This window comes from Azolla caroliniana, unplaced genomic scaffold (assembly GCF_043228905.1).
Source record: "Azolla caroliniana isolate FFs.n. ecotype wild unplaced genomic scaffold, voAzoCaro1.0.p SCAF_3, whole genome shotgun sequence".
NCBI classification, from domain to species: domain Eukaryota; kingdom Viridiplantae; phylum Streptophyta; class Polypodiopsida; order Salviniales; family Salviniaceae; genus Azolla; species Azolla caroliniana.
This window is the reverse complement of record NW_028230438.1, coordinates 10,579,658-10,606,012: the sequence shown is the minus strand read 5'-3', so window position 1 is coordinate 10,606,012 and position 26,355 is coordinate 10,579,658. Positions and strand designations below refer to the sequence as shown.

The 26,355-nt window shown below is 38.2% G+C and overlaps 1 protein-coding gene across 1 annotated transcript; it reads right to left on the bottom strand.

Annotated features, from left to right (window-relative positions):
• Positions 1-2,060: 2,060 nt before the first annotated feature.
• Positions 2,061-17,674, bottom strand: LOC147866225 (protein Dr1 homolog). Its single transcript, XM_087316596.1, has 6 exons — positions 17,633-17,674; positions 13,396-13,460; positions 8,707-8,796; positions 8,489-8,583; positions 2,581-2,649; positions 2,061-2,492 (listed from the first exon to the last, which is right to left on the bottom strand). Exons 3-6 carry the CDS (start codon positions 8,789-8,791, stop codon positions 2,337-2,339), a joined length of 405 nt encoding a protein of 134 aa, XP_087172722.1. The 5' UTR covers positions 8,792-8,796; positions 13,396-13,460; positions 17,633-17,674; the 3' UTR covers positions 2,061-2,336.
• Positions 17,675-26,355: the final 8,681 nt, after the last annotated feature.

Genomic DNA, 26,355 nt, shown 5'->3' with positions numbered 1-26,355 from the left:
ATGAGATCAATAAATAGATTTTATTATTTCCTCCGAGATCTCACACACACACACACACACACACACATAACCAGACATAAATAGTGTTCACGTAGCATGTGTGGACATGAGTATTGAATTGAATTTTACTATTAAACGTTGCAAACAAGAATGCACATTGTAACTATGCAAAGAATGTGTGTAGGGAGTGGATGAGATTGAGAATGTGTGGAAACCAAACTTGAATGTGTTCAAATGTAGCACATTGTCTTAAAGTGTGCCTAACTATTGCACCTGCTCGAGGCAAAATATTTTCTATAGTCCATGTGTGTTGCCCAAGTTGTGCCCAATTGCCTCGTCTCATATTGAAGAGAATGTAAGAAAAGTCATATTGAGGCACTAGTACAAATGCAAAACAAGGGATGGGCTCTAACATATAGCGATGAATGTGTAGAGAAGAAGATCATCTTGTGGTTTGATGCAACATATCTAATATATGTATAGAGATATCATAGGAAAACGAAAATGAAATGTCATGTGAAATTTATTAAAATGCCGTTGTTTTAAAATTTATTCGCCAAAAGTAATGTGAATTCACGTAAAGATAACTGCATTTTGTCACATACAAAGAAAATGCTTGCCATTCTCATAAATGCACTTGAAAGGAGTAGCTAGTCAACAACTACAAAACAAAAATGTGGCATTTTGAAAAAATATATCGAATATTGATAGATGACGACACTTCATCATGTGATACTTGATGTGTAGAAAAAAAGAGGCTTGCCGCTTGATATCGTGAATTCAAGCTTCATATGACAATGACATTTGGAAATAAATGTTAATGGATTTGCCCATGAATATGTTGTGGTGGGATCGGTGATGACTAGTGCCTAGATCATAGATGCATCTTTCTACAACTGTCAACCATCCAACTTTCTAGAATTGTCAAACAATCCAATCCACTTCTACGTACCCATCCAATCATCTCCTCTCATTTATTATACCACAATCTTCTCCTCACTATTTTCCTTAAACTTGTCCATTTCTTAAAGATAATGTACTTTCACCCCAAAAGCAAGAAATCTTGTTGGATACAAAGCCAGGAGGAGTGGGGAGGGATTTGGGTAAAAAGCACACACATATGGTACCAAAATGTCTTATGATTCAATGAACTATCAAATTAAAATGTAAACATATTTATCACTGCCACAAAAATGTATGAATAACTTGAAAATCACTATGAATGTATGTGTGTGACGTAGAATAAAGAAAAAGGATGCAAATAACTTGATATCATGTTCATCATCTTTATCAACAAAAGGTGCTTCACTCTCTCATGACAACCTCATGGTGAAGCTTCTATAATGGAATGGTGTAGAACATGTGAATCCATCTATCAACGAAGAGAATCATCATCATTTCCTCAAATCATGATGATATTCAAAAACCATTGGAAAGGAAGTATTGAACATTATTTTTCCATGAGTTGGTGTATAGGTCACTCAAGTAGATCTCCCATGACATGCAAGGCTACTCATCTTCATGGATCACAAATTATAATTGGTATTCATGTATAACACCAAATCATTGGGTTATGGAAAGTGAGCCAGTAAGGCAATAATGCCATTCTAAGAGAAAGTTATTAGTGTGACATTTTTAGTTGAATGGAAGATTATGATTAGATCTATTACTTGAGACAAACAATTGTCTTACTACCTAGAGCATGGCTATATAAGACCATTTTGATAGAACCAATTTTTATTATTCTTCGCCTATTAGAGGTCCTTCCAAAGGGTATGTATGCTTTTAACATGCATACACATATTATTATAAAGAGAGAATGTACATATGTTTTCATCTACGTACACACAATGAGATGGCCCCATAAGTTGGGGGCAACCTAAACTACAAGATGGTAGCCACATACATTTTTATCTTACAAAAATGGAGCTATACATAAATTAGCAACATGGTCATTAGCAACTTATACAGGCATATTATATATATATATATATATATATATATTCGAATCAATGATTGAGCGTTTACTTCTATGTTATGTGGTTGAGGAACACATACCATTGCAGAGAAATCCATCACATTGGACTGGTATATATAATATGGTCACACCCAAGTTAATCGTTTTTTTAATTCATTCCACAATTCCACTTTTCTCATGAAACTAGTAAAACCCTCAAGCAGCACCAACAAATTGTACAGTGATAAATCTCAGAATAAAAACGCTAAGGAAGTAGAAAAGTTATTTCATTATAAAATCAAGGTTTTGGGTTTCTTTTTCTTTTTCCTTTTTCCCAAATGACACTAGCTCTTGAAAACTCTATCAAAAATATGCCTACTCACTCCTCTTCATGATGTTTTGGTATTATTGATAAGGTTCCACTTTTCATTCGCTCTCGTGCTTCGGCAAACATTCTTTTCTGCTCTGCAACAGCTTCTTCCTCACTCATCATCTTGTATTCGCTCCCCCATTTCCCACTTGCTCTACCAGAGTCCTAAATATATATGCATCCACCATATACATAGTTTGTTCAGAGCCCAATTAAAACGCCTGTTGTGTTTGAGTAACAAGATTTAGCTTACCATAGATTCTCGTTTATGCTCATTTAAGGCAATCTGAACCTCTTCCATGTAGCTTTTGAATCCCAAATCCTATTGCAAGTAGGAAAAAGAAGTTTTAACTCTTCCGAAGAAATTCTAAGCCTATTGCACAGACACCAAGAAATAACTTTGAACTCTCTTTCTCTAAAAAGAAAGACTGAGGTGAGGGCCTTTGCAAGCAAGGAGTTTTAAAGTCCCCTTTTTTTTTACAATGAAATTGTATTACTATAAAAATATATACAAGAAAGAGTCAAGACCAATAGAACCCACATATTCTTTACATTTTGTTTGTCATAGGTACAACACCACATGATCATTAATGAAACACCACCAATTGATCATTAATGAGACAGTAAACAAAGTGTTACCTTACGAGATGTATGGAAAGTTGAGTGTAACGAGGGTGTCCATACATCTCGTACGGTAACACAAAGATGTAATAAAATTTATACTTCTAAAATTTCATATAAGTTGTTGCTGCTCTGAATTTGCCCATGAAATGCCATGAAGGCCATTGTTCAAAATGTAAGTGTGCATTTTGTTTCTACAGAATCATTTCTCAATTTCCTTAACCCAATCATCCTTTATGATATAATTATTTCTCTAGCTGTTGGCGGTTTTGAGAGAAACCTTGTGTCATTACTTCAAGTTTATCAACTTCCCTAGGAATCCATGATTTTTTTTTTTGTTACTGTTGTTTCATCAACTTTTCAGCTACATCATGGATTCTTTCTTTTAACTTTGTATCTCCTAGTTAATTCTAGAAAATTCTCATTGGGGGTCTTCTCCAAGTGTTCCTCGAGAAAAAAAGAAAGAAAGGAAAATATATTAAAGTCTTTTAAGAGGCCAAAATGGCCTATAAGGTCAAACAAGAGATTACATCTGAAGTGTTGTCTCGTCTTTGAGAACAACAAATCAAAACAAAATAAATATTACTAAGTAAATATAAAAGTAAATAAGATAAAAAAGGACTAAAGAATTTGGTTTTCGGCACATGTAAGATTCTCACATTAGACATATTATAACTTTTGTCTTCAAAAGATCTCTAGCATAGGTTTCCAGAATGGAGGGGTCTTCGAAGCAAGAGCGCCTACAATGGCGAGAGATAATCGGTGGTTCATGGGGCAGGAGCCTACGTGCTCGACAAATTACTATTGCCCGATCTATTATAATCCCTTTGTTATGTCTTGGTCGGGAGCCCATTTGTGTAGCCCTTGATTGACTTGTAGCATTGGTAGGAGTGATAGGCTAAAGAAAGTTGTGATTATTCATTGTGGATGAGCTTGTGTGGCTGTACTATTGTCCTTCACAACATGTCCCTATGTCTCTTGAGTTTTAGCAAGAAAAGTCCTAGGCACCGTTGGTTCGCATATTCCATTACCTTGCACAGTGGGCCAAAGCCCTTGTTTAAAGAGGCAATGTATCTCCCTCTTATTTCATAAAAACCACTACAATGGCAAATATAGCATTCTTTGGATTCCACACCTTGTATGACACAATTGGCAAATTCTTTCTTCTAGAGGTATTTGTGTATATCTACCTACCTCAATCTCTAATTGACATTAAGTGCCAACCTTGGGTACCTTCGTTTAGGAAGCTCCCAAAGACGTTGGATACAAGTGACTAATCGGAACAAAGCCTTGATGATTATATGGGCTGCTCCCATCTCTGCCCAGATTATATCATGGGGCACAAATGCTTTGCTCCTTACCGTGCAGGCAATCATTGACACTAAAGGTCTACCTAGATATTTCCAATGAGTTTCCTTCTTAAGAATCGGTCCCAATGTTTCTACTCCATAGAGAAGAGTTGGTGTGACGAGTGTATCAAATAACCACCGCTTAGTTCATGGCTCTTGGAATTGCAAATGTGCACATTGTCTTTCAAGAGCACCGAGGGCTGCATATCAACGAGAAAGTCGGCCACAAGCAGCCTCCCATAAGGAGATCCTAGGCCCTGTAAATGTTACTCCTTGGTATATGTAGGAGCATGTGTATTACACCTTTTCCTCTCCCAAGAAGAATTCTGATTCTGATCTTGTTACCATGCTTGAGTGGTGTTAAACACCATCACTTTAGTTTTATTCAGTTTATCGACAAACCTTTGTCTATACAAAATAATTTTAAGGCATTTAGATATCTTTGTAGTCCCTCTGGAGAGTCAGAAATCAGCACAATATCATCAGCATATAGTAATATTTGTATAGCTATACCCGCTAGGCATGCTCCCGAACCCCCAAGTCTCTCTATGTAATGTGATGCAGCTAGATCAGAAAGGATTCCCTTTGATCTCCAGATGTGACCGACTGTGCAACTCACATTAATCTCAAAGAGGAAAGGATTTCAAATGCTTCTCCCAATATTCCAATCTCCATGTTGGTGAATACACGAATAAATAACTATAAGTTGCACTCTGCTGATTATCTACTGACTCCATAAGCTGACAATGAATGGAATTTAGTGAGACTAATTCATTGTAGAATCTCAAAGAACTTATTTTTTTGAGCGAAGATGCCTTGTGGTCTAGTAGATCTCAAAAACAACAAAGTAATGCTCATCAACCATGACTGGCAAGAGCAAGGACTGTCTTGATTGTGGTTAACCAAGAAATGGTTCGTCAAAATCCAGTCAGAGATTCTGAGAGTAGTCTTTGCAACGACATTGTGCTTTTGCTCAAAAATCCACCTAACACTTTCTTCCCCTGAACTGGCTAGCTAGTTGTTTGCTACTCTTCCATCCTTTATTCTCCTATTGCCGTCAACAATTTACTTCTAACAGGACTACTCTTGATCTGCCCACTCTTTTCCTTTTCTTTGCCGTTGCTATTTCATGTTTGGACAACATGGACTGCATTCGCCTTCTCCCTCTCTTTTCCTTTGTTATCGTCCACACCATGTGTCTTTTCTTATGTATCTTTTTGATTTTTCATCTTTCTTTGAAGCTCTTGTTTATAAAATCTACAATCAGGCTTTTTATGCCCTTTACAGCCACATTGAACACGAGTGATTTCTTTCCCCTTGATTTTGCTTCTGGACCTTTGGATTGATACATTCTTTGTTATAGTTCTCCCTCTTGTTATGTTGGCAGAACTAAAAGACTCCCCACTCGCTTTTCTACGAATTTCTTCATTGAGGATTGCTCCTTAACTCCATCAAAAGTAAGGTTTGCACTATTTGAGAGTGAGACTACAAGCGCCTCCCATGATTCAAGCAACGTCATGAGTAAAAAGATAGCCTTCATTTCGTCGTCGAAGATTTGCAATCCTACATCTTGAAGTTGATTGAGTGGACCATTAATGTGGAGATGTGTTCAGCTATAGACTTCACATCTTCAAGTCGTGCAGCAATGAGCCTTCTCATCAGGTGAACGTGATTCACTGTAGTGGTTTACTTGTACATAGTCTTCAGTTTGCTCCATACCTCATGACCACTAGTCAGCCCCTTGATATTTCCTAAAACTTCATCTGATACTGCCAAATAAATGTGGGCAACTGCCTTACGACAGTTTCCAAGTCACATCATCCATACTAGCTGATTTGTTTTCCTCCAATGCTTCTGCACATCCTTGTAAGTAAAGTGTGCTTTCCATTCTAACCTTCCATAAGTCGAATCCAGTGGCATCAAATTTCCTGAATTCTACCCCAACATTGACTGATGTATTTGCCATGGTGAAAGGATTACAGAACAAATACGAAAAACAAAACTCCCACTTATTCAAAATGGAGACTAGTTGTAAGGAAGTAGAAAATAGAATGATAGTTATCTGAAATATCTAAAGGCAAGAGATATAGAAAGAGAGAAAGAAAGAAATATTAACGTCTTTTAAGAGGCCAAAATGGCCTATAAGTCCAAATAAGAGATTACATCTTAAGTGTTGTCTCGTCTTTGAGAACAAATTAAAATAAAATAAATATTACACAGTAAATATAAAAGTAAATAAGATGAAAAGAAAAGAAATGAGGGAATCTGGTTTTTGGCACATGTGAGATTCTCAAGTTAGGTATATTGTAGCTTTTGTCTTCGAAAGATCTCTAGCATAGGTCGATCCAGAATGGAAATGTCTCCGAAGCAAGGGAAGCACCTACGATGGTTGGAGATAATGGCTTTTATCTGTCGATGACAAGGGTGTCGAGGTCGTGGTCCATGGGGCCAGGGCCTACGTGCATGGCAAATTGCTATTGCCCGATCAATTGTAACCCCTTTGTTATGTCCTGGTCTAGACCCCATTTGTGCATCCCGTGATTGACTTGTAACATTAGAAACTAAAAACAATTGTGGGGTTTAACACATAGGAGGGATTAAAGAAATAGAAGTAGTTTAGCAAAACAAAAGCCTACTTCTTAAAAAGGATATAAAAGGTAGGAGTGCATGCACACACACACACACACACACATATGTGTGTGCTATCCAAGATACATAGAATATGCTCTTAGAAGGAGAGCTTTAAATATTGATGTCACGGCTAAGTTATGGCCTCATAAATACGTACTTAATGCTGAGTGAATCTTGTACAAGGATCCCATTCAAACTACAAAAAATATTCTTTTAGAAATTGTAGTACAACTCTGAAAACGAGACTGTAAAACTTTAACAAGAATTAGAATATATTAAATAATATAAACTCGTTTTCTAGTTTAGTTAGAGAAACCTAAAGAGCCTTTAATCTCGACAGAGGATAATCTTTATAAAGAGGTGAAAGGGTTAGAAATGATGTCAATAGGGCTGAGGAACACTCAGGAGTCACCCAAGTAGAGCAATGGCTGAAAAGATAGATAGATAGAGAGAGAGAGAGAGAGCTGGAGGAGCTCTCCTTTGAAGTGAGATCCAAAAGTTCTTAACTTATGTTTTATATGACCCTTTTAGGGTTGGCAAAGTTCACACTGAACTTGGCCCAAAGATAACGAAAAAGTGAGAAGTGACTTTCGGTCTTTATAATTAGGCCAATACACATGTACACACTATAAGGGAATCATTTAGGGCCTTTACCCCAAAAAACAGGATAAGGCGTACCATACCTAATATCGATAGGCATAAAGAAAAAGCATCTATCTACATGTTTGAAGAAAAATGTAGTTATAGGTATTAAAAAAGCAGATATATGTGTGAAGAAAAAAGCAACACCAATAGAGAAAAAAAGCACTAATAAGTGAGGAAAGAGTAGCGATAGGTGTAAAGAAAAAGCAACAAAAAGATAGAAGAAAAATGAAATGCTAAGAGTGGAGGGTGTTCTTTTGACTTTTGTTGCGTTGGTTTTTGGAGAAGAAGGCCTATAAAAGGAGGGGTCACATTCTATAGTGGGGAAGGAAGAAAACAAGCCATCACACGCTTGTTTAGGAGGTTGGATGAGGTTAGAACAAGGCAATAAAGTACAGGTGCTGTTGTCTGTTGAAGGAAGTTCAAATTAAGTTTTGTTGGTCTCATTGTCTTCCTCGTTAAAAATTCTATCTTCCTATTTTGTTTTCTTTAGCTTTTCTTGAAGGTGTGATGAAGACTAGACCTTGACCCCTCTTGCCTCAAGGGTATGAGTTGCTTCTCTTGTAATAAATCTTACTGATGAACATTAAACTTCTTACTTTTTGACATTGGGTGGTTTAATCTCAATTCGGGGCACGGATTATCTTGGATCTGCACTATCACATTTACCAATAAAAAAGCTGTCCCACCCTGCCGAGAAGAAACATAAATAATCCTCCCAAGCATTTATATTAGTTTATAAATAATTTCATCCACGATATATACCCAGTACAGAGAGTAAATAAGACCAGTCATTGTGAATGTCAATTTGCATCTTTGATAATCTTATTCCTTGAACTTTTCAAAGAGTAATGATAACACAATGAGTTATGTATATTAATGAACCAAGTATCACTTAAAAAAAAAGCAGCATATTACCTCCAAAGCTTTTAGGACATGTTCTGGTGCTATTATTCTTTTGTCTTGCTTACCACAAATCTCATTTGATTCCGACGATATAAGGTTGATAAATTCTGCAATACGCTTTAAAAATAACATCACTCCCTCTTTAAAACATGTTTTCTTTCATAACATTAGCCTGGTAAAAATATAAGTTCTAGAAACTATTTTATCATATAATTCAGGAGAAAATATACCAACACAGCATTCAACAAGGAGTTCTTGTGCATCCTTTGCTATCCGTACATGATTGGGAAGCATTTCCTTGATTATTTTTAACATGGTTGCTGAAAATAAGAATACACATGATTTAAAATCTTCTTCTTCTATAAAACTTTGTTTTATGATGAGACATCGGAACTTTGTATTACGTTGTATTCCAAATTCGAATGTGATTTATATAAAAATGTTCTCATACTAATTTCCGTTCTAAAAAAACTATATAATATAAGCAGAATGTGAAGATCTTGTACATTGCATTTATTTGTTGTGTGTGTAGATAAGCAATATGTGTATTGAGACATTACAATCAGGATAGTAATGAATACAGCAATCACACAAAGGAGATTGCATTTTTCCAATTAAATGTAAGAAAGGTGATCAATCATTTGGATAAACACAAATTGCTATTAGGTTTGCAAATGACCACAATGTAGATAGAGACAATCTATAGGTGCATAATGAAAGGCTTTGAGGTAGGAAAGGGAATGAAAGCAATTTATGAATGAATCTTATGGTTCATGGGATTGGCTGGAGACACCAATAAAGGAATACCCATGGTAAGTACATAGTGAAATGGTCACGACCATGATGACAGAAATGAAGTGAATGGTTACACGATCTGGCAACCAATGATTTGAATGATGAGGTAATGCTGGCATTGACAAAGATGGTGACATGATGACTGGTGGCAACCTGATGTGATATCAACGCCAATGATGATGGTGATTAAAGGATAAATGAAAAAAGACAAAGGAAATGTTTTCTGCCATTGCTAAAATTGTTGTTATTTTCTATTCCTGCCAAGCCAAGAAACGGAATCAGGAAATACCAACAAGAACATTAAGATTTTTGACCCTGGTCAGGACTGCAATGGGACTGGGACCACCATGGTCAAGGAAAAGAGGAAGAAATCCAAGAAAGCAGCTCCTGCAAGAGTGGGGACACCTGATGTTGCAGAAAAGCAAGAAAAGGATTCTAAGGGAACTCAATCAGGATTTCCCAGCAAGAAGAAACTGAATCTTTTTGTGAGAAATGCTGTTAATAGCAGCAGCGGAGCAATTGTTAGAACAAATTAGACACAGCCAAGCTGTGAGAAGGCTGTTATACAGCAGCAGAAAAAATGGTTGCAAAGAGTAGAGACACAGCCAAAGAATAGAGCTTGTTTTTTAGCAACAGAAAATAATCTTCTTACAAAAGAGTCTGGTATAGCCTATTTATACAAAACTGGGAATGGTTGTTTGGTAGTTAAGAGACTCTTGTACTACCAAACAACTACAATAAACTAGGAATAAAAGGGAATATCTTGGAAAAAGTAGAAGAGTACGAAGGCATTTAAAGTGTTGTAGATTCTAGTGACAGAAGGCATTTAAAGAGTTGCAGATTCTAGAGAGAGAAGAATCTAGGAAGAGTAAATGTAAAAGAGAGATAATAATGATGAAAGAGGGTGCAGGTCTGGAGCTGGCACCCTCCAACACTTTTGGAGGAATATGTTATCTGGAAAAAACAAATTGCAATAATAATGATAATGTAGCAAAAATTGGATGAATATTGTAGTTCATGATTAGAAAATAATGTGCCCAAATATAACTGACTTTGGGCCAGAGCAGAACACGGCTATGTACATTGCAAAGATGGAAACAATGCAATAAAGAAATATCAGATGTACGTAAAACCAACTTTGGGCCATAGCATAATGCAGCTATGTAGATTGCAAAGATGGAAATATGCAATAGAGAAACTTCAAATGTATGTAAAACTACACCACTGATAAGAAGACGAACAAGGAGTCCATGCCAACAGGCAGAAGAGCATGAACAAACTTAGTATGCTTCATTCCTTGATTGAGGGCTTCGTGTAAAATTTGGAGAAAAGGGAAACTTGTATGTGTCGTGAAGAAAGAAAGAAAGAAAACTTGTATGTGAAGAAAGAAAACTAAAAATAATCCCATGTAATTGCTAAAATGAGATGTATTTTGATTAGAATAAAGTTTGTGAGTTTATTAGTTTTATGGAACCCATCCCAAAGGTGATCCAAAATGTTACAAGGTAAGTAGCATAATGTACATGGTGATAATCTATAAGCATCTAAATAAGGCTTAGGAGATATGGAAAGGCATGAGGGTAATGTTTGAGTTAGCCTTATGAGTTCATGAGTTTGACTCAATGGGGCTATAAAAGATTACCCATTGTAAACATGGAAAGAGGGAGACCAATCATTCATTATCAAAAAGTTAAATTGTTATTTTCAGATGCAATCTCTTGTTTGGCCTGATAGGCCATTTTGACCTCTTAAAGGACGTTAATGAAAGGCTCAAGATTGTGATGGATTGGTAGGTGAGCAGTGTGAGAAAAGCTGTTAATAGCAGCAGTGGAAGAGTTAGAACAAAATAGACACAACCAAGCTGTGAGAAGGCTGTTAGACAGCAGTAGAAAAAATGGTTGCAAAGAGTAGAGACACAGCTAAAGAGTTGTGCTTGTTTCTAAGTAGCAGTAGAAAATAATCTTATTACAAAAGAGGCTGGTATAAGCCTATTTATACAAAATTGGGAATGGTTGTTTGGTAGTTAAGAGACTCTTGTACTACCAAACAGGTACAATAAACTAGGAATAAAAAAAAGGGAATATCTTGGAAAAAGTGGAAGAGACAAAGGGCATTTAAAGCATTGCAGATTCTAGAGAGAGAAGGCATTTAAAGAGTTGCAGATTTTAGAGAGAAAAGAATCTGGGAAGACAGAGAATGTAGTACAGAGATAATAAAGATGAAAGAGAGTGCAGGTTTGGAGCTGCCACCCTCCAACAAGCAGTTTATCTATGCTCGTGACACCTTGCTCCCTTTGCTAGCACACATCTTCAATAGGACTGTGTCGGTCTTTCCACTAGCTATATATAACATCATACCATTGTGATAAGCTTTAAGAGAGGAGACACCATGAAGCCGAGCAATTATAAGACTATCACAATTGACCATTACTTCGCTAAATTATATAGCTCAATCCTAGAGTTAGAATTGAGTGTGTGCAGAGAGGAAAGGCATCATTCAGCTGGACAGGTAGGATTTAGAGAGGGGTTAACAACTTCAGATCATATATTGACCACTGAGCCCTTATTAAGGAGGGCAGATCTCACAAAAGAAGGATATCCAACTTTCCAAAGGAACTACAAAGACATCTGAATGCCTTAAAATCATTTTGTGCATACAAAGGTTTGTCGGCAAACATCGATAAAACTAAAGAGAGTGTTCAATACTACTCACGCATGGATAATGAGATCAGAACCAGAATTCTTCTTGGGAGAGGAAAAGTTGGCATACACATGGTCTTACATATACCTAGAAGTAAGACTTACAGGGCGTCAGTTCTCCTTATGAGAGAGTGCTTGTGCTCAACTTTCCAGTGGGTATGCAGTCCGTGGTGCCCTTGAAAGACAATGTGCACATATACAATTCCAAGAGCCACGAACTAAATTGTGGATTTTGATATGCTTGTCATGCGGACTCTTCTCAACGGAGTAGAAACCTGGGAACCGAAGCTTAACAAGGCAAGTAACTAGAAAGATTTGGAGTGACCATTACTCTTATCCTGTAGGCAATCACTGAGAGTAATGGTCACTCCAAATCTTTCTAGTTACTTGCCTTGTTAAACTTCGGTTCCTAAACCCTAAACCCTAAACCCTAAACTGGTGCCCCATGATATATTTTAGGCAGAGACATGAGCCACTCCTTTCTGGATCGAGCTATGCTAGAGATCTTTTAAAGACAGAAATTACATCTATCTAACTTAAGAATCTTACATGCATAGATAACAAGATTCTTTAGTCAATTTACTTTTTTACTTAGTTACATTCATTTTGGTTTGTTGTGCTGAAAGAAAAGACAACATTTAAGACATAGTCTCCTGTTTGTCGTCTAGGCTATTTTGGCCTCTTAAAAGATGTTAATACATCTTTTCTTTTCTTTTAGGTGTCTTTCTTTCAAAACTCTGTTTGGTATGGGCCGTCATGGCTCCTGGGGAAATCTCAGAGACAAATGTCCAATATCCTATTTATTCTCTCACGCTCTAACCCTAGATTCTGTCATGATTTACAAAGGTGAGAAAGTGCATGGGAACTAAACAGCTACATTTTTGACAACTTCAAATTTTCGAAAAGTAGTATGTGAAGGGTTACGACACAAGAACTTTGGAATATGCAATAAACCTGATTCTAATTCTCAAGCACCACTATGAGAGCTAAAAAAAAGAGACCAGAATACGTAACTGGTTTTCGATTTCGAAAGAAAAACCCTAGTCGATGTTGAATAGCCAAAATATTGGAATTATTTTTACATTAGAGGAAAAAGATATATTTTTTATGTGATTTTGCTTGTAGTTTCCCCAAAATTAGCAAAGCAGAGATAACACAACAGATTAATACAAATGAAAACCCACAGAAACTATTAATAGAGTACACTGCAAATCCTAATCCCTTTTCCTGATTTCTATTGTTGTGTAGAGTTCACTTTGGTGTTTTTAGAACTAAAAGTATCAACCATACTTATCTATAACCATAACCAGCATAAAATCATATGTACACATCCCTACTAAAAATACTTAACTCAAAGATTCCTGTAATGACTTTTTAGGAAGTCAACTCATCTCCCTAAATGCAGGCAACAAGTTGATGGCATACCTTTTGGAAGTGATACATCTTCCTTTACTCTGCTAGCTAAAGATGGATCCAGTTTGTTGGAAAGCCTAAAAAAGAAAATAGGGGGAAATATTGTAAGTCCCAATTCTTCAACTTGATGGATAAATTTTATACTTAAGATGCAACAAACATGATACTATACTTTACTTCAACAAAAGCATGAACAAAGCATGAATTTCAACTCAATAAATTAATCCCATGTCATGTTTATCACAATGTTTTAACACTGGTAGAACTTGTCATGAAGCAAATGTTTCATGATATGAAAAAAATTCAAACAGTATGGCTGGTGTCATTTGTGAGGCTTGAACCTATAACCTCACATTTGAATAAGATCTTCTACAAGTGTATATTCTCACGATTGTAATTATGTCTCATGCGGTATTGCATACATGGTGACTCAGATGAGCAACATGGCTGTCATGCATCACACGTAACACTGTGGGCCAAGTGGCAATCACACATCACATGCATTCTTACACCTATTTAAGGAGAAGGAATTGAATCATGTATGCATCAAGAAAAATACATTAACCAATAATCAAGAGATCAAGCTCGCTTATTGGGAAGGTTTCTCATTTGTCAAGATAGACGTCAAGGGTTCGAGCTGGAGTTTGGCAAAAATAAGGTGTCATCATTACAGTGGAATATTGTAACTTTGGTAATTAAAATCTTGTATTCCTAATCGAATAGAGCACATTTTTATCATATATTGTTTGGTTCTTGAATCCTACACTATCTCCATCTCTTTTTGTGCTTGTCTTTCTCCCTTTCTTTAACGAACTCACCTCAAAGTTTGGTAATGACTACACTATAGATGATTAGGTGTCGCCGCCCATAAACAAGAATTAAGAACAACTAAGATCAAGCCTATCATGACCCTGATGGTTCTAAGCACCGATCATGAACTCTACAACAAAATTTGGTGAGCCTGATGTGAAGCATTGATGAGGAGTCATTGATAGAAGAAATGGCTGAGAGCAGCTTCAATGCCGACATGGTCAACTTCATGATGACCATGATGAGCCGAATGATGCAAGAACAAAGAGCCTAACTGATTGGAAAGAGAGTTGATACTTGCTGTACAGTTGGTTATTCAGAAGTTTGGTTGATTCAACAGTGAAGACATCACGAGATTCCGGAGGTCTATGAGTATGAAATGGCTAATAAAGGTGCAATTGGACTACACATGGTGACTTAGCTCAATAGAGGATCAAGTAAATGTAGCAGAATTTCAGGAAAGATTCTGCGTAGATTGGAGTGGGTTTTGTCAAGCATTATTGATGAGTATATGCTTGACAACCGCACTAGAGTCACAACGAAAACCTTTCGCGAGTGGACCAAGAATGGAGGGAAAGGTCTCACGTATCATAATTACTGATTTGAAAAGAAGTATAACAAGCTCTTGATAAGGGATTGAGAGCTTCTATCGTCAGAAAAGGTAGATTTCTTCGTCAGGATAATGGACAAATCATTTAAAAAAGACCTAGCAATCCTTCTAGAAGTATCAAACAAACACCACTGGACTTATGTCCAACTGGGCCGAGGTCCCAAAGGCTTGTCATATACTCCGAGCAAGCAAAGAAAAAGGAAAAGAATTAGAATCTACACTTGACGAACTAATCAAAAGCATGAAGGTTTTCCAGTTGAGGTTTGCCAAGCTGGATAACGTTGAAAGCTTGAGTCAACAGAAGTCCAAGGAAGGATAGACAGAAAACTTTACCTGCCGATGCATATGGCGCAATAGCACTCAATATCAGAAGAGGGACTACTCGACAACCTCTCTGATTCAACTTCGGAAAAGGAGGAACGACGAAGTTAATGGAGGATGCCAAAGCTAAGAGGATACTTACTACTCGGCGACATCTGGGTTGAAGGTAGGTAATCTTCATATTGGTATTGGCTTCTAGGATAAGGCAATTAACACTACAAGGAAATGTCCGACCAAAAGACTTACGGAAGGCTAGTGATGAGATCCGAATTAGCATTGGGTGGAATGACCCAGTAGACACATTAACAGAGTTCGCAAAAGTTTTTCGGCTGAATCCCCATGAAGTTCAAGTAGAAATCAAGAAAAAGAATGGATGAATGTGGCGCTTCTCGAAGACTAGAAACCAAAGAGCAAAAAAGAAGATGGAAAAAGGTGTGTTCAGTATTGAACAAGGGATTATTATATCCAATGATTCATTTCAAATATATTTGGAAGTTGCCAAGCACTGATAATCGAGATTTACACTGAATATCATCAAAAGAGTTTGCAGAACAAGGAGATAACTCTTCTTCTTAGTATGTTGAAATGCAATAATGGTTCCAATCATATGGCATAAATATAAATGCAGTACCTGATTCTAGTATAAGCTCAGATTGTCCATGCTTGGACAAGATGGAAGCGGAATACTAAATTGGATAATGAAAGAATGTGGATCATTACTACAATTCCAGCTGGTAGGAAGATACAATTTTTGCAAGATGTATTTATTATCATGCATTCTTGTATGAATACACATCTCTCTCATGCACTTTGTCATGTGTAGGGCAGCTCAAGTCCTCTTCATATCAAGCTATAGAGCAATGAATCCAAATGCGCAATCATGATGTGAGATCCAAGGAACAGTATGTTGGCCATTGTATTGCTCTTTTTTTTAATAGGGGAGAGATATCGTTGCTTCTGTAAGTTAGGCTTTAACCCACTTCACAAGGTAATGGAATGCAAAGACAATGATGCTTGCAACTACTCTTGCTAGATAACAAGAGACATAAAGAGAAATGATTCAAGGGCATCAATACGACCACAAAACCTCATCTATAAGAACCATCGCAACCTTCTTGGACACCATCGCCTCTTCTATCAATGCTACAAGTCAACCAAGGGCTACAACTACAACATTTGAAATGGGTTACAATTGTTTGGGTAGGTCCATCAAGGCCATGGCCATGTGGTTATTGACAAATCAACTTCATCCTCACTAATGGCAAACGTGATTTCTTTGCTTCAAAAACTTCTCCTTCTTAGATTTGCCTATATTGGAGATTTCTCAAAGGAAGAATACTCAGCATCTAAGCTCTCAGTGTAACATGCTTGACTGACAGGAACATCTGGCACCTGATGCATTTTTACTACTCGCGTTATATCTGTTTTGGTTTGTTCTCCAATATGAGACTAACGTTTTAAGCAATCTCTCATTTGGCCTCATACACACTAGTGGTAAGAGTTATAATTTAATAATATCCATGTATTGATGCTACACCTTAGTGCTATGGTAAGACATGTAACTTAGTAGCCCACAAGCATGAGATCAAATCCCAAAAAATTATTGTATGGCTTCACACTCGTTGGTCGACTTCTGCCTCCAATAGACATTTTTTGTTCTTTTTTCTTTCTTTCTTAAATTGAGTTATATTGGTGGTGGCAAGCCTTGTTTTAAAAAAAACAGTGAATCAGGGCTCAAAACATCAACCTATTTACTACATGACCTTGCACCATGTGAAATGCAAGGTTGAACACGTGACCTTTGTTTTAGTCACCTCTCGGAGTTGAATCCATATCCTTTGGATAGGGGTTGTAATCTACTCATGAAACATATTTTTCTTAACCTATAGACCATGTTGAATATAGGGGGTAACACACAGCCTCCGAATATTTGCCAAACAATGGTTTGATCTATCTTTATCCCACTCAGAAAAAATAGAAATCAACTACAGTAATATAAAATAAAATACGTCCATCGCTTAATAAATCAATAAACACAATACTTTGTATCTTTACATGATTAGATGGACACTCGCGTGGAGTCAATTATAGGTAACTAGTCTTCTTCAAAAGACTCAATAAAGATTACTTTCTTCATTCTATTTATATCCACAATTCCAAATATTCCCCTGAATTCTAGTTTTAATCTTATTTCAAGAGTTATATTTCTCAGAGACTTTGCAAAACCTCTTTGACCATCATTGCCCTTTTCTGTGAGCGAGCGAGCCAGCAAACAACAAAAACCATCCAGTAGTGAAAATTTGAATAGTGTTAGCAGGTTTGAAAGAATTTTAGGGTTTTTGGTTGTTTCTTTTTATTTGTTCCTTCTTGTTGAAGAAGCTCCAAATTTTCATGGCCAGAGAATTTTGTTAAAGAAAGGGGAATACAAAAATTATAAATAGAAAGAGAAAATTGAATGGCATCTATGTATACGTAGTATAATTATGAATATATTGTGCAGAGAAATACCTGTAAGATGCGATCGCTGATTTCGTGAGGGAGGGGGAGAGAGATGGCGATTTCAATAACAGAGGCAAGGAAAGAAGGCAGCCAAACAGAGGCGAGAAAGATAATAATACGTTTTAGTTTTATTTTTTTATCTCTGTTTTTTCTGTTTGTACAGTGTGTGTGTGTGTTGTGTCACGTGTGTGATTGAATCTTTAAAAAGTGTGTACAAAATAAACAAACTTCTTTTCTTGTTTTGTGTTGGTGTTGGTGTTGGTGTTGGGTGTAGTAGTGTTAAGGAGGAGGAGGAGGAGGAGGAAGAGGGAATGGACTCGAGAGCGAATTGGGGTACCACATTTCGCCATCCGAAAGGTGGCTTCGTTTTAAAGCCATCACCAAAGGCAACCCAACCCACCCACCCATCGTATTACACATCCGATATTGTGCCATGTATTTTAGACCCTCTCATTAGAATAACTTCAGACAGGTGCAGGTGCTCGAGAAGGCAGGGGTGTGATTGAATCTCTCTCTCTCTTTCTCTCTCTCTAGTGACACATGGTGTTGGGGCACATGTGACGAGACTCGCCATCAAAAATACGTAATTTTCCTTGAATGAGTTCGTGACTCTGGAACATCAAGAGTTACTACTCAACCTCACACATAGTACATGAAAATGTTTTACTTATGAGCCCATTTGTCATATTTGGACCACAGGTATTATAGATCTTGGTACTAACGTAAGCTTAAGATAAGGATAATGAAAAGATAGATAGAAAGGAGAAAGAGAAAGAAGGGTGTCGATCCACCCGACCACCCCCGAGCGAAGGGATCGAGACGGACTCGAGCCTCGATCGGCGTCCCATACCACCGCCGTGGCGTCGAGTCGTACCTGGTGCTGGCGCGCTCGCTACAAGAGTTGACCCACCACACGAGCAGAGTCTCAATGTAGTCAAAAGATGATCAAATGAGGGTAGCTAGGCCTCTTATTTATAGCGATACCCAAGGCCCCCAGGCAAGTTCACACTTGACCTAATGGGTTGTCTCAATCCCGAGGATTAAAAGTAATCCTCCCCTTCTTTACACTCTCATTTAACCCTCACACTTATCCACGTGTATAGAATACTACGGTAAATTCTTACCACGGGATATTATATGGTCATGCCCGTAACATACTCCCCCTCTTTAAAACATTGCACTCTTGCAATGGAAAGTTAGGGAAGTTAGTTCTAAGAGTATTTTCGCGTTCCCATGTGGCATCTTTTATTGATTTATCCATCCATTTTATTTTGAATTCTTGGATTTCTTTAGTACGTAATTTTTTTGTTTTAACATCGAGAATTCTTTCTGGTACATGTGGTTTAGAAGATAATTCTTCAGAAGTAACCAGAGTTTCAGTCGTAACTGTATTGTCGCCAGAACCTAGAAGTTCTTTTAGACGACTCACATGAAAGACTGGATGAATTCCGACACCATCGGGAAGAGCGAGACGATAGGCTGATGACCCAATGCGTTTGAGGACTGTAAAAGGTCCACAAAACCGTGGGGCTAACTTAGCGCAGTTACCCGTAGACAATGTCTTAGAATTGTGAGGTACACGTAAAAATACCTTCTGTCCAGGGGTGAATACACGAGGTTGCCTATGATGATCGGCATAAAAACGCGCTCTATCTTGAGCTGTTTTTATATTATCTCGTGCAATATGCAACATATCTTGCATATCCCGAAGAAAGTTTTGCGTACTTCGCAACTCATCATGATGTATATTAACATCAATCGGGGCTCGTGGCTGAAAACCATACATCAACATAAAAGGACTATATCCCGTCGACGTATGCTTGGAGCTGTTATAAGCAAACTCCAAAATTGGGAGATAACGTTCCCATTTTGTTGGTTTTGCACCAACGTATGCTCGAAGCATGTCCTCAATAATTTGATTTACTCGTTCTGTCTGTCCATCGGATTGAGGATGATCCGTGGAGCTCATGCTCAACGTAGTTTCTAACTTCTTAAAGACTTGTGTCCAGAAGTCACTAGTAAACTTTGGATCTCGATCACTCACGATATCCATCGGTAACCCATAAAAACGAAACAATTCGTCAACAAATTGGTAAGCCAATTCAGGAGCTGTTACCGTGGTTTTAGTAGCAATAAATCTGGCCATTTTAGTTAGTCGATCAACGACAACCCAGATGGCATCATGACCTTTTTGGGTGCGAGGAAGGCTAACAATAAAATCCATGGATATACTTTCCCACTTATTATTGGGAATGTCCAAGGGATGTAAAAGTCCTGCGGCTTTAAGTCGCTCAGCTTTGTTAACCTGACACTGGTGACATTTAGTCACATAGCTATGTATGTCAGGACGCATCTTAGGCCAATAAAATTGAGTGGAGATGAGAACGAGTGTACGATGTATTCCAGGGTGCCCTACTGAGGGTGCATCATGGCATTCAAAAAGAATCCTCTTTTTGACCTCGGGTAAATGTGGAACACAAACCTTCCCATTACGGTAGAGCAAACCGTTAGCAATGTGGAAGTATTCCTTCAAGGATGTGGTGGTGTCTGTTCCAGACTCAACTCTAGCCCAGTATTTTGCGAAATAACTGTCATCAGGATACTTTCCTCGAAGGTGATCATAAAGATCTGATGATATTTCAGTGAAGCTAAGCGTGTTAACTTCACGGATGCGACTTAGTGCATCAGCGACAATGTTCATGGAACCTTTACGATATCGTATGGAAAAATCAAAGTCCTGGATGAGATCAGCCCATCGTGCCTTACGACCTTTCAGGTCTTGTTGGTCACAAAAATATTTCAAGGACTCGTGGTCCGTAGTTACCACAAAGTGATTTCCATAAAGATAATGGCGCCATGTTTTGAGCGCATGTATAACTGCAAATAATTCCTTTTCTTGAACGGTATACCGACATTGAGCAGAATCAAGTTTCTTACTCTCGAATGCTATTGGTTTACCATCTTGATACAAGATAGCACCAATAGCATAATCGCTTGCATCGGTTTCAACCTCAAAAGGTTTTGAAGGATCAGGTAAAAGAAGTGAAGGAGCCTTGCAAACTAGGTCCTTGAGTTCCTTAAATGCAAGGTCTAGTGTAGCATTCCACACAATAGGTTTTGTAGACTTACGCGTTTGACCTTTTAAAAGATCAGTAAACGACATCGTCAATTGGGAGTAATTACGAAGAGACTTTCGCAAAAACCCCACAAAACCAAGGAATGATCGAACTTCTCGAATATTCCGAAGAGTGGGCCAAAGCTTGATTTTCTCAATGCGAGAAGGATCAATTTCAACTCCTCGTTCGGTTATGAGATGTCCTAGATAAGTAATTGATTTCTTGAAGAACTCACATTTTGAGATCTTCGCATAAAACTGTTTGTCACGCAATGTTTGTAAAACAAAGCGGACATGTCTAGCATGTTCTTGTAATGTACGGCTATAAACTAAAATATCATCCAAGAAAATAACGACAAATTTTCCAAGTTGTTCTCGGAAATGGTCATTCATTTCTTGTTGAAAAGTAGCCGGAGCATTGGTCAAACCAAAAGGCATAACCAAAAACTCGTAATGGCCATAGCGCGTACGAAATGCCGTTTTAGGAACATCGTCCTCACTTATTCGTATTTGATGGTAGCCAGTACGGAGATCAAGTTTCGTAAAATACCGAGCTCCCTGGAGACGGTCAATTAGATCGTCAGCCCGGGGCAATGGATACGAATTCTTGATCGTCACTTTATTCAAGCGTCGGTAATTAATACACATACGCCATGTGCCCTCTTTCTTTTTAACCAAGAGAACTGGTGCACCCCATGGAGATTTACTATAACGTATATAACCCATTCGTAAATAGTCCTTGAGTTGCTTAGATACCTCATCTTCTTCGGATCGACTTAAGCGATACGGAGGTATACTTATTGGTGCAACACCAGGTACAATATCTATACGATGGTCTATATTACGTTTAGGAGGTAACCCATCAGGTAGTTCACTTGGAAAAACATCATGAAAATCATTTAAGATTTCATCAAGTTGTTGTTGTTCAAAATATGTTAATTGAATCGGGACATTATCGATATTGTAAACGTGAATGTCCGGATCAAGTACACAATAAAATAACGTAGAACAAGACAACTCGGATATTGATGGACACGAGGAAACAATCGAGAGGGATTGTTTTTTTACACATTGAATAAAATGCGTACAATCGTTCAGTACAAAAGAAATGGAATGACGAACCCAATCAATAAATAAAGAAGAGTTTTTATTATAAAACCAGGGATAACCCAGTATTACATCGGTGGTACAAAGATTCATTACATGGAAGTCTACTTCCTCTATATAAGTATCAATAGAAATTCCTAATGAATGAATCGCCCCGTTGATGTATTGTACTCTTCCATCAGCCAAGTGCACCGTGTAGGTGTGATCACTTACGGTGGGTTGGATTCCCCATATCTGACCACTTACGGTGGGTTAGAATACTACGGTAAATTCTTACCACGGGATATTATATGGTCATGCCCGTAACAACAGGGATGATATTTAAATCTCTCTCTCTCTCTCTCTCTCTCTCTCTCCAAAAAGTATTGTACATATTAAAAAATTACGCGACAATAAGGAAATCCCTTGTTGTCCCTACTACAATGCTGAGAATATTTTGGGCAAGGTAAACCCTCTAAGATGATGTGAGATTGGCTGACATAAAGCAAAAGGAAAGGTAATTTATACATCCTCAAAGGACAAGGTGTCTATAGAGATCAATTGAGAAATTTGCCAAGCCAATTCTCCTTTCACCCTATACACTTGTTGATGCTCCACAAGGCCATTTCCCATACTCCAATTGGGTCATAGACACCAAGACCCCAAGACCTAAGGTACTCAAGCACAAACTTATAGGACAAGAAGGGTAATGAGTGAGGTGAGCCACCGATGTTTTGAACCATGAGATGGATTAATGACGATATATCAAGGATAAAACATGCACTTGGAGCATGAAGAGATGGATACATTATGATGAACTTAGCCATGAAGCATACATTGAAGATGGAGCTTTCTTGATATTGGATAACAATGGGCACGGTTCAGTTTTGGTTCGGTTCGGTTTCAAGGCAAAGAAACCAAACCGTTTAGGGAAAACAAAACAAAACCAAACCGTTTATGAACTCTCAATATTTAAACCAAACCATTTAAGAAAAAGTTAAAACTAAACCATTTTTAACCAAACCGTTTACGGAAAAGTTAAAACCAAACCGAACCATTTAATAAAAAAATTAAACCTAACCACTTAAGTCAAACTAGTTAAACATCTAAAGAAACAAAAATACATTAAATTAAATAAGCATTTAAGTTAAATTTATTAAATCAATAAAAAACCATTACATCAATAAACTATTAAGGTTAAGAAAAAAAGGTTAACCAAAAATCTATAAACCTTTAAACCAAACCTGTAAACCTATAAACTCGAGTTTTAAAACCGAACCAAACTGAAACTGAACTGTTTATTGAGAATCCAAACCATTAAAAGTTTTTGGAACCAATAAACCATTAAACCCATGGCTTAACGGTTCGGTTCGGTTTGAGTCAAAATCGTGCCCATTGCTAATACCGGAGACTCATGATTTTTCTGAAAATTGAGACTCTGTTCACAACGTTCTTGTTTTCGAACATCATGTCAATCTTCTTCCAAAGGACGTCATCACTCGTCTCTTTATCAAAGTTCTTGTATAGACTCATGTCTATAAAACACCTTATATATGCATCCAACTTCAGATGCATGGCTTCCAAGTCGATGCATCGATCTTGTCTGGCTTCATCTTTCCGTACTACACCGGCAACCACAAGTCTTTCCACACGAGCATATCCCGCATCTTCGACTTCCACACTGAGTAGTTGGAGCCGGTTAACTTGAACATTCCACCGAAATGTTCGTCCATCGCTCGGATACCACTTTGTTAGGATCGAAATCGGCCACAACCGGTTGCTCGTATATGTATTCGAGTGCAAAGATCAAGAAAGATAGTGCTCAAAGAGAAAAACTAGAGGGCAAAAAAACACAAGTATAGAGAGACAAGATTTAACATGGAAAACCCGAATGGGAAAAACCACGTGGAGTCCACAAAGTCCAAACCAAATCACTATAATGAGGGAGGAATGCAAGGAGACTTGTAGGCAGCAACCCTGAGGTCGTCTTCGTCAAATGATGATTGTAGAGTTACTCACTCTCTGACTCTGACTCTGACTCTTAGTTACAAAGGCAACTACCGAAGTGTAACTATACAACAATGATGATCCATCTACATATAAAGTTTGCCCTAGTTGTATTTATACTTATACAACTTTCTGGCTATTTACAAATATAGCCCACATGGGTCACATTTAGACTATTTACAAATATAGTCTCCCAAATCGGTTATATAATCGATTTTTGATTTCGGCCTCGGCTCGTACTCTTCTTCCCATCTGGAGGACTTATTTTCCCAATAGGAATTGCGGTTGATCCGGAAAAAGTCAAGGAAATCCTACAAGCCCCGACACCAACTAATGCAAAAGCACTAAGTAAATTTCTCGGACAGATCTGGTGGCATAGCCGGATGCTCAAATATTTGGCGGATTTCGCAAACACTATTGCATGTTGCGGTACACAAACTATCGTTTCAATGGACGGAGCAGGAGGACAAAGCTTATCAGGTGCTCAAGGTAATGTTATCCCAAGTTTCGGTGATACAACCACCCGACTGGTCAAAAGATTTTCATGTATTTGTGGACGTGTCGGACGTGGCCATCAACAACGTGTTGATGCAACTTACGGAGTCGAAATGATACTGACTGGTATACTATGCAAGTCAGAAGCTCTCCAAGACAGAACGAAATTATTCGTCGACGGAACAGGACGCTTTAGGAATGGTATACAGTGTGACAAAATACCGACACTACCTATTGGGCCGGAAGTTTTCCTTCCATGTTGACCACTCAACATTGGTGTATTTGGTGTCGAAAGCATCCCTTATTGGAAAGTTAGCCAGATGGACCCTGTTGTTGCAGGAGTTTGAATTTGATATCTACCATCGACCCGGAGTGCAACATGCTGTGATCGATTACTTGAGCAGGTTGGAATCAAGGGAGTCCGGTGATGGCGTCCAAGACAAGTTTATGGATGCATAGTTATTTAAAATTACCGTGTAGGCAATAATGGACGAATCGATAACTATCAAGGATAAGTGGATGACGGACATGCACCGGTTCCTGAGTACCGGACTACCACCGGAGGAGCTATGCTGGGATGAGAGGAAACATCTAGCGGTACAAAGTAGGCATTTTTGCTTGTTACAAGACACCCTGTACCAAAAGGGAGCAGACGGAGTGTGGAGATGAGCGGGCCGAAGCGATGAAAAGGGAGCAGTCCTCCACGAAGCGCACTGTAGAGTATTGATGTGAGATCATGATATCGATTAATTTTTGCCCATGATATGTTTACATCATGACATGATGTTATGACTATTTGTTTGACGTTATCCTATTTCTTTGCCAGAAATAACCAATCAATGGCTCAAAATAACAACCCAATGTCATCCGCTCAAGTGGAAGGAACTCAAGGAAATCCTCTTGGACATTGAAATCCTCTTGAACAAATGTCCATTGAGATGTCCCAATACCTTAGTTTCACCACTCAACAGATGACCGAACTTCGGCAATCTCAAAGTGCTCTCGAGGCACGTGTCATTAGTTTACAACGTGAGACTAATAGACCTGATGAGCGACAAGGTGAACGATCGTTTGTCGTTAAGCCATTTACGGGAGAAAAAAAGGAAAGAACCAAAGAAGCAATCTGCACGTGGCTGGGCCGATGGGCATCTCATTTTGAGCTCTATCCCATGCCAGATAGTACGAAGATTGCATATGTCGGAAAAGAACTAGGGGGTAAGCCCGCCGCTTGGTGGCGTGGGCTCCGTACTTTGGGGAAATAGCCCGATACCTGGACAAATTTTGTCACAGTTTTCAAGGGCCAATTTTTGCAACCTCCCTCTCGAACCGAGGCAGCACAAGCTTTAATGAACCTCTCTAGCAGGAAGTTTTCCTAGCTAGAAGACTATGTTCACCATGCTAGAACCCAAATCCAAAAGTCGGGTCTAGAAGGGGACAATTGGTTAATAGCTTGTTTTGTCAATGGCATCCCCAATTTGGACTATCACTGGATAGTGCACGATAAGGATCCAAAATCCTTCGAAGAGGCCGTTGAAATAGTTCTTCGCTATCAACGCACTTCGAAGAAGGACCACAACAAACCCAACAAAGCGCCCGGGACTAAGTAGTCGCAATTTGCTGGGAAACGCAAGACACCCAACGAATTCATGGATCACGATTGTAAGCGACAACATCCTTTTTGCGTATTTTGCAAAAAGAAGGGTCATACAAAAGAGCAATGTCGAAAGCTCCAACGGAAAGAGCACGACAGCAACGCTAAAGTTGTAGACCATAAAGGTTAGATTCCTAATGTCCTTCAGGTCTATACACATCATTTAAGTAATTGTCAATGTTCTTTCCCTCACTATGTATTGGGTCCCAATGATTTACTACGTGCAAATGGGTATATCAATTGATCTCTTGTACATTTTTTGTTTGATTCGGGAAGCTCACACAACTTTGTGAATGATCGTTTGGTTCAGATATGGGGAATCCAACCCACCGTAAGTGATCACACCTATACAATGCACTTGGTTGATGGAAGAGTACA

Excerpts from the sequence above, each read along its gene's own strand:
- LOC147866225 (XM_087316596.1), bottom strand. The coding sequence starts at position 8,791 with ATGTTAAAAATAATCAAGGAAATGCTTCCCAATCATGTACGGATAGCA. Across the intron at positions 8,584-8,706 it reads CCTTGTTGAATGCTGTGTTG|AATTTATCAACCTTATATCG; the intron begins GTATATTTTCTC and ends AGCGTATTGCAG. Across the intron at positions 2,650-8,488 it reads ATGTCCTAAAAGCTTTGGAG|GATTTGGGATTCAAAAGCTA; the intron begins GTAATATGCTGC and ends TACTTGCAATAG.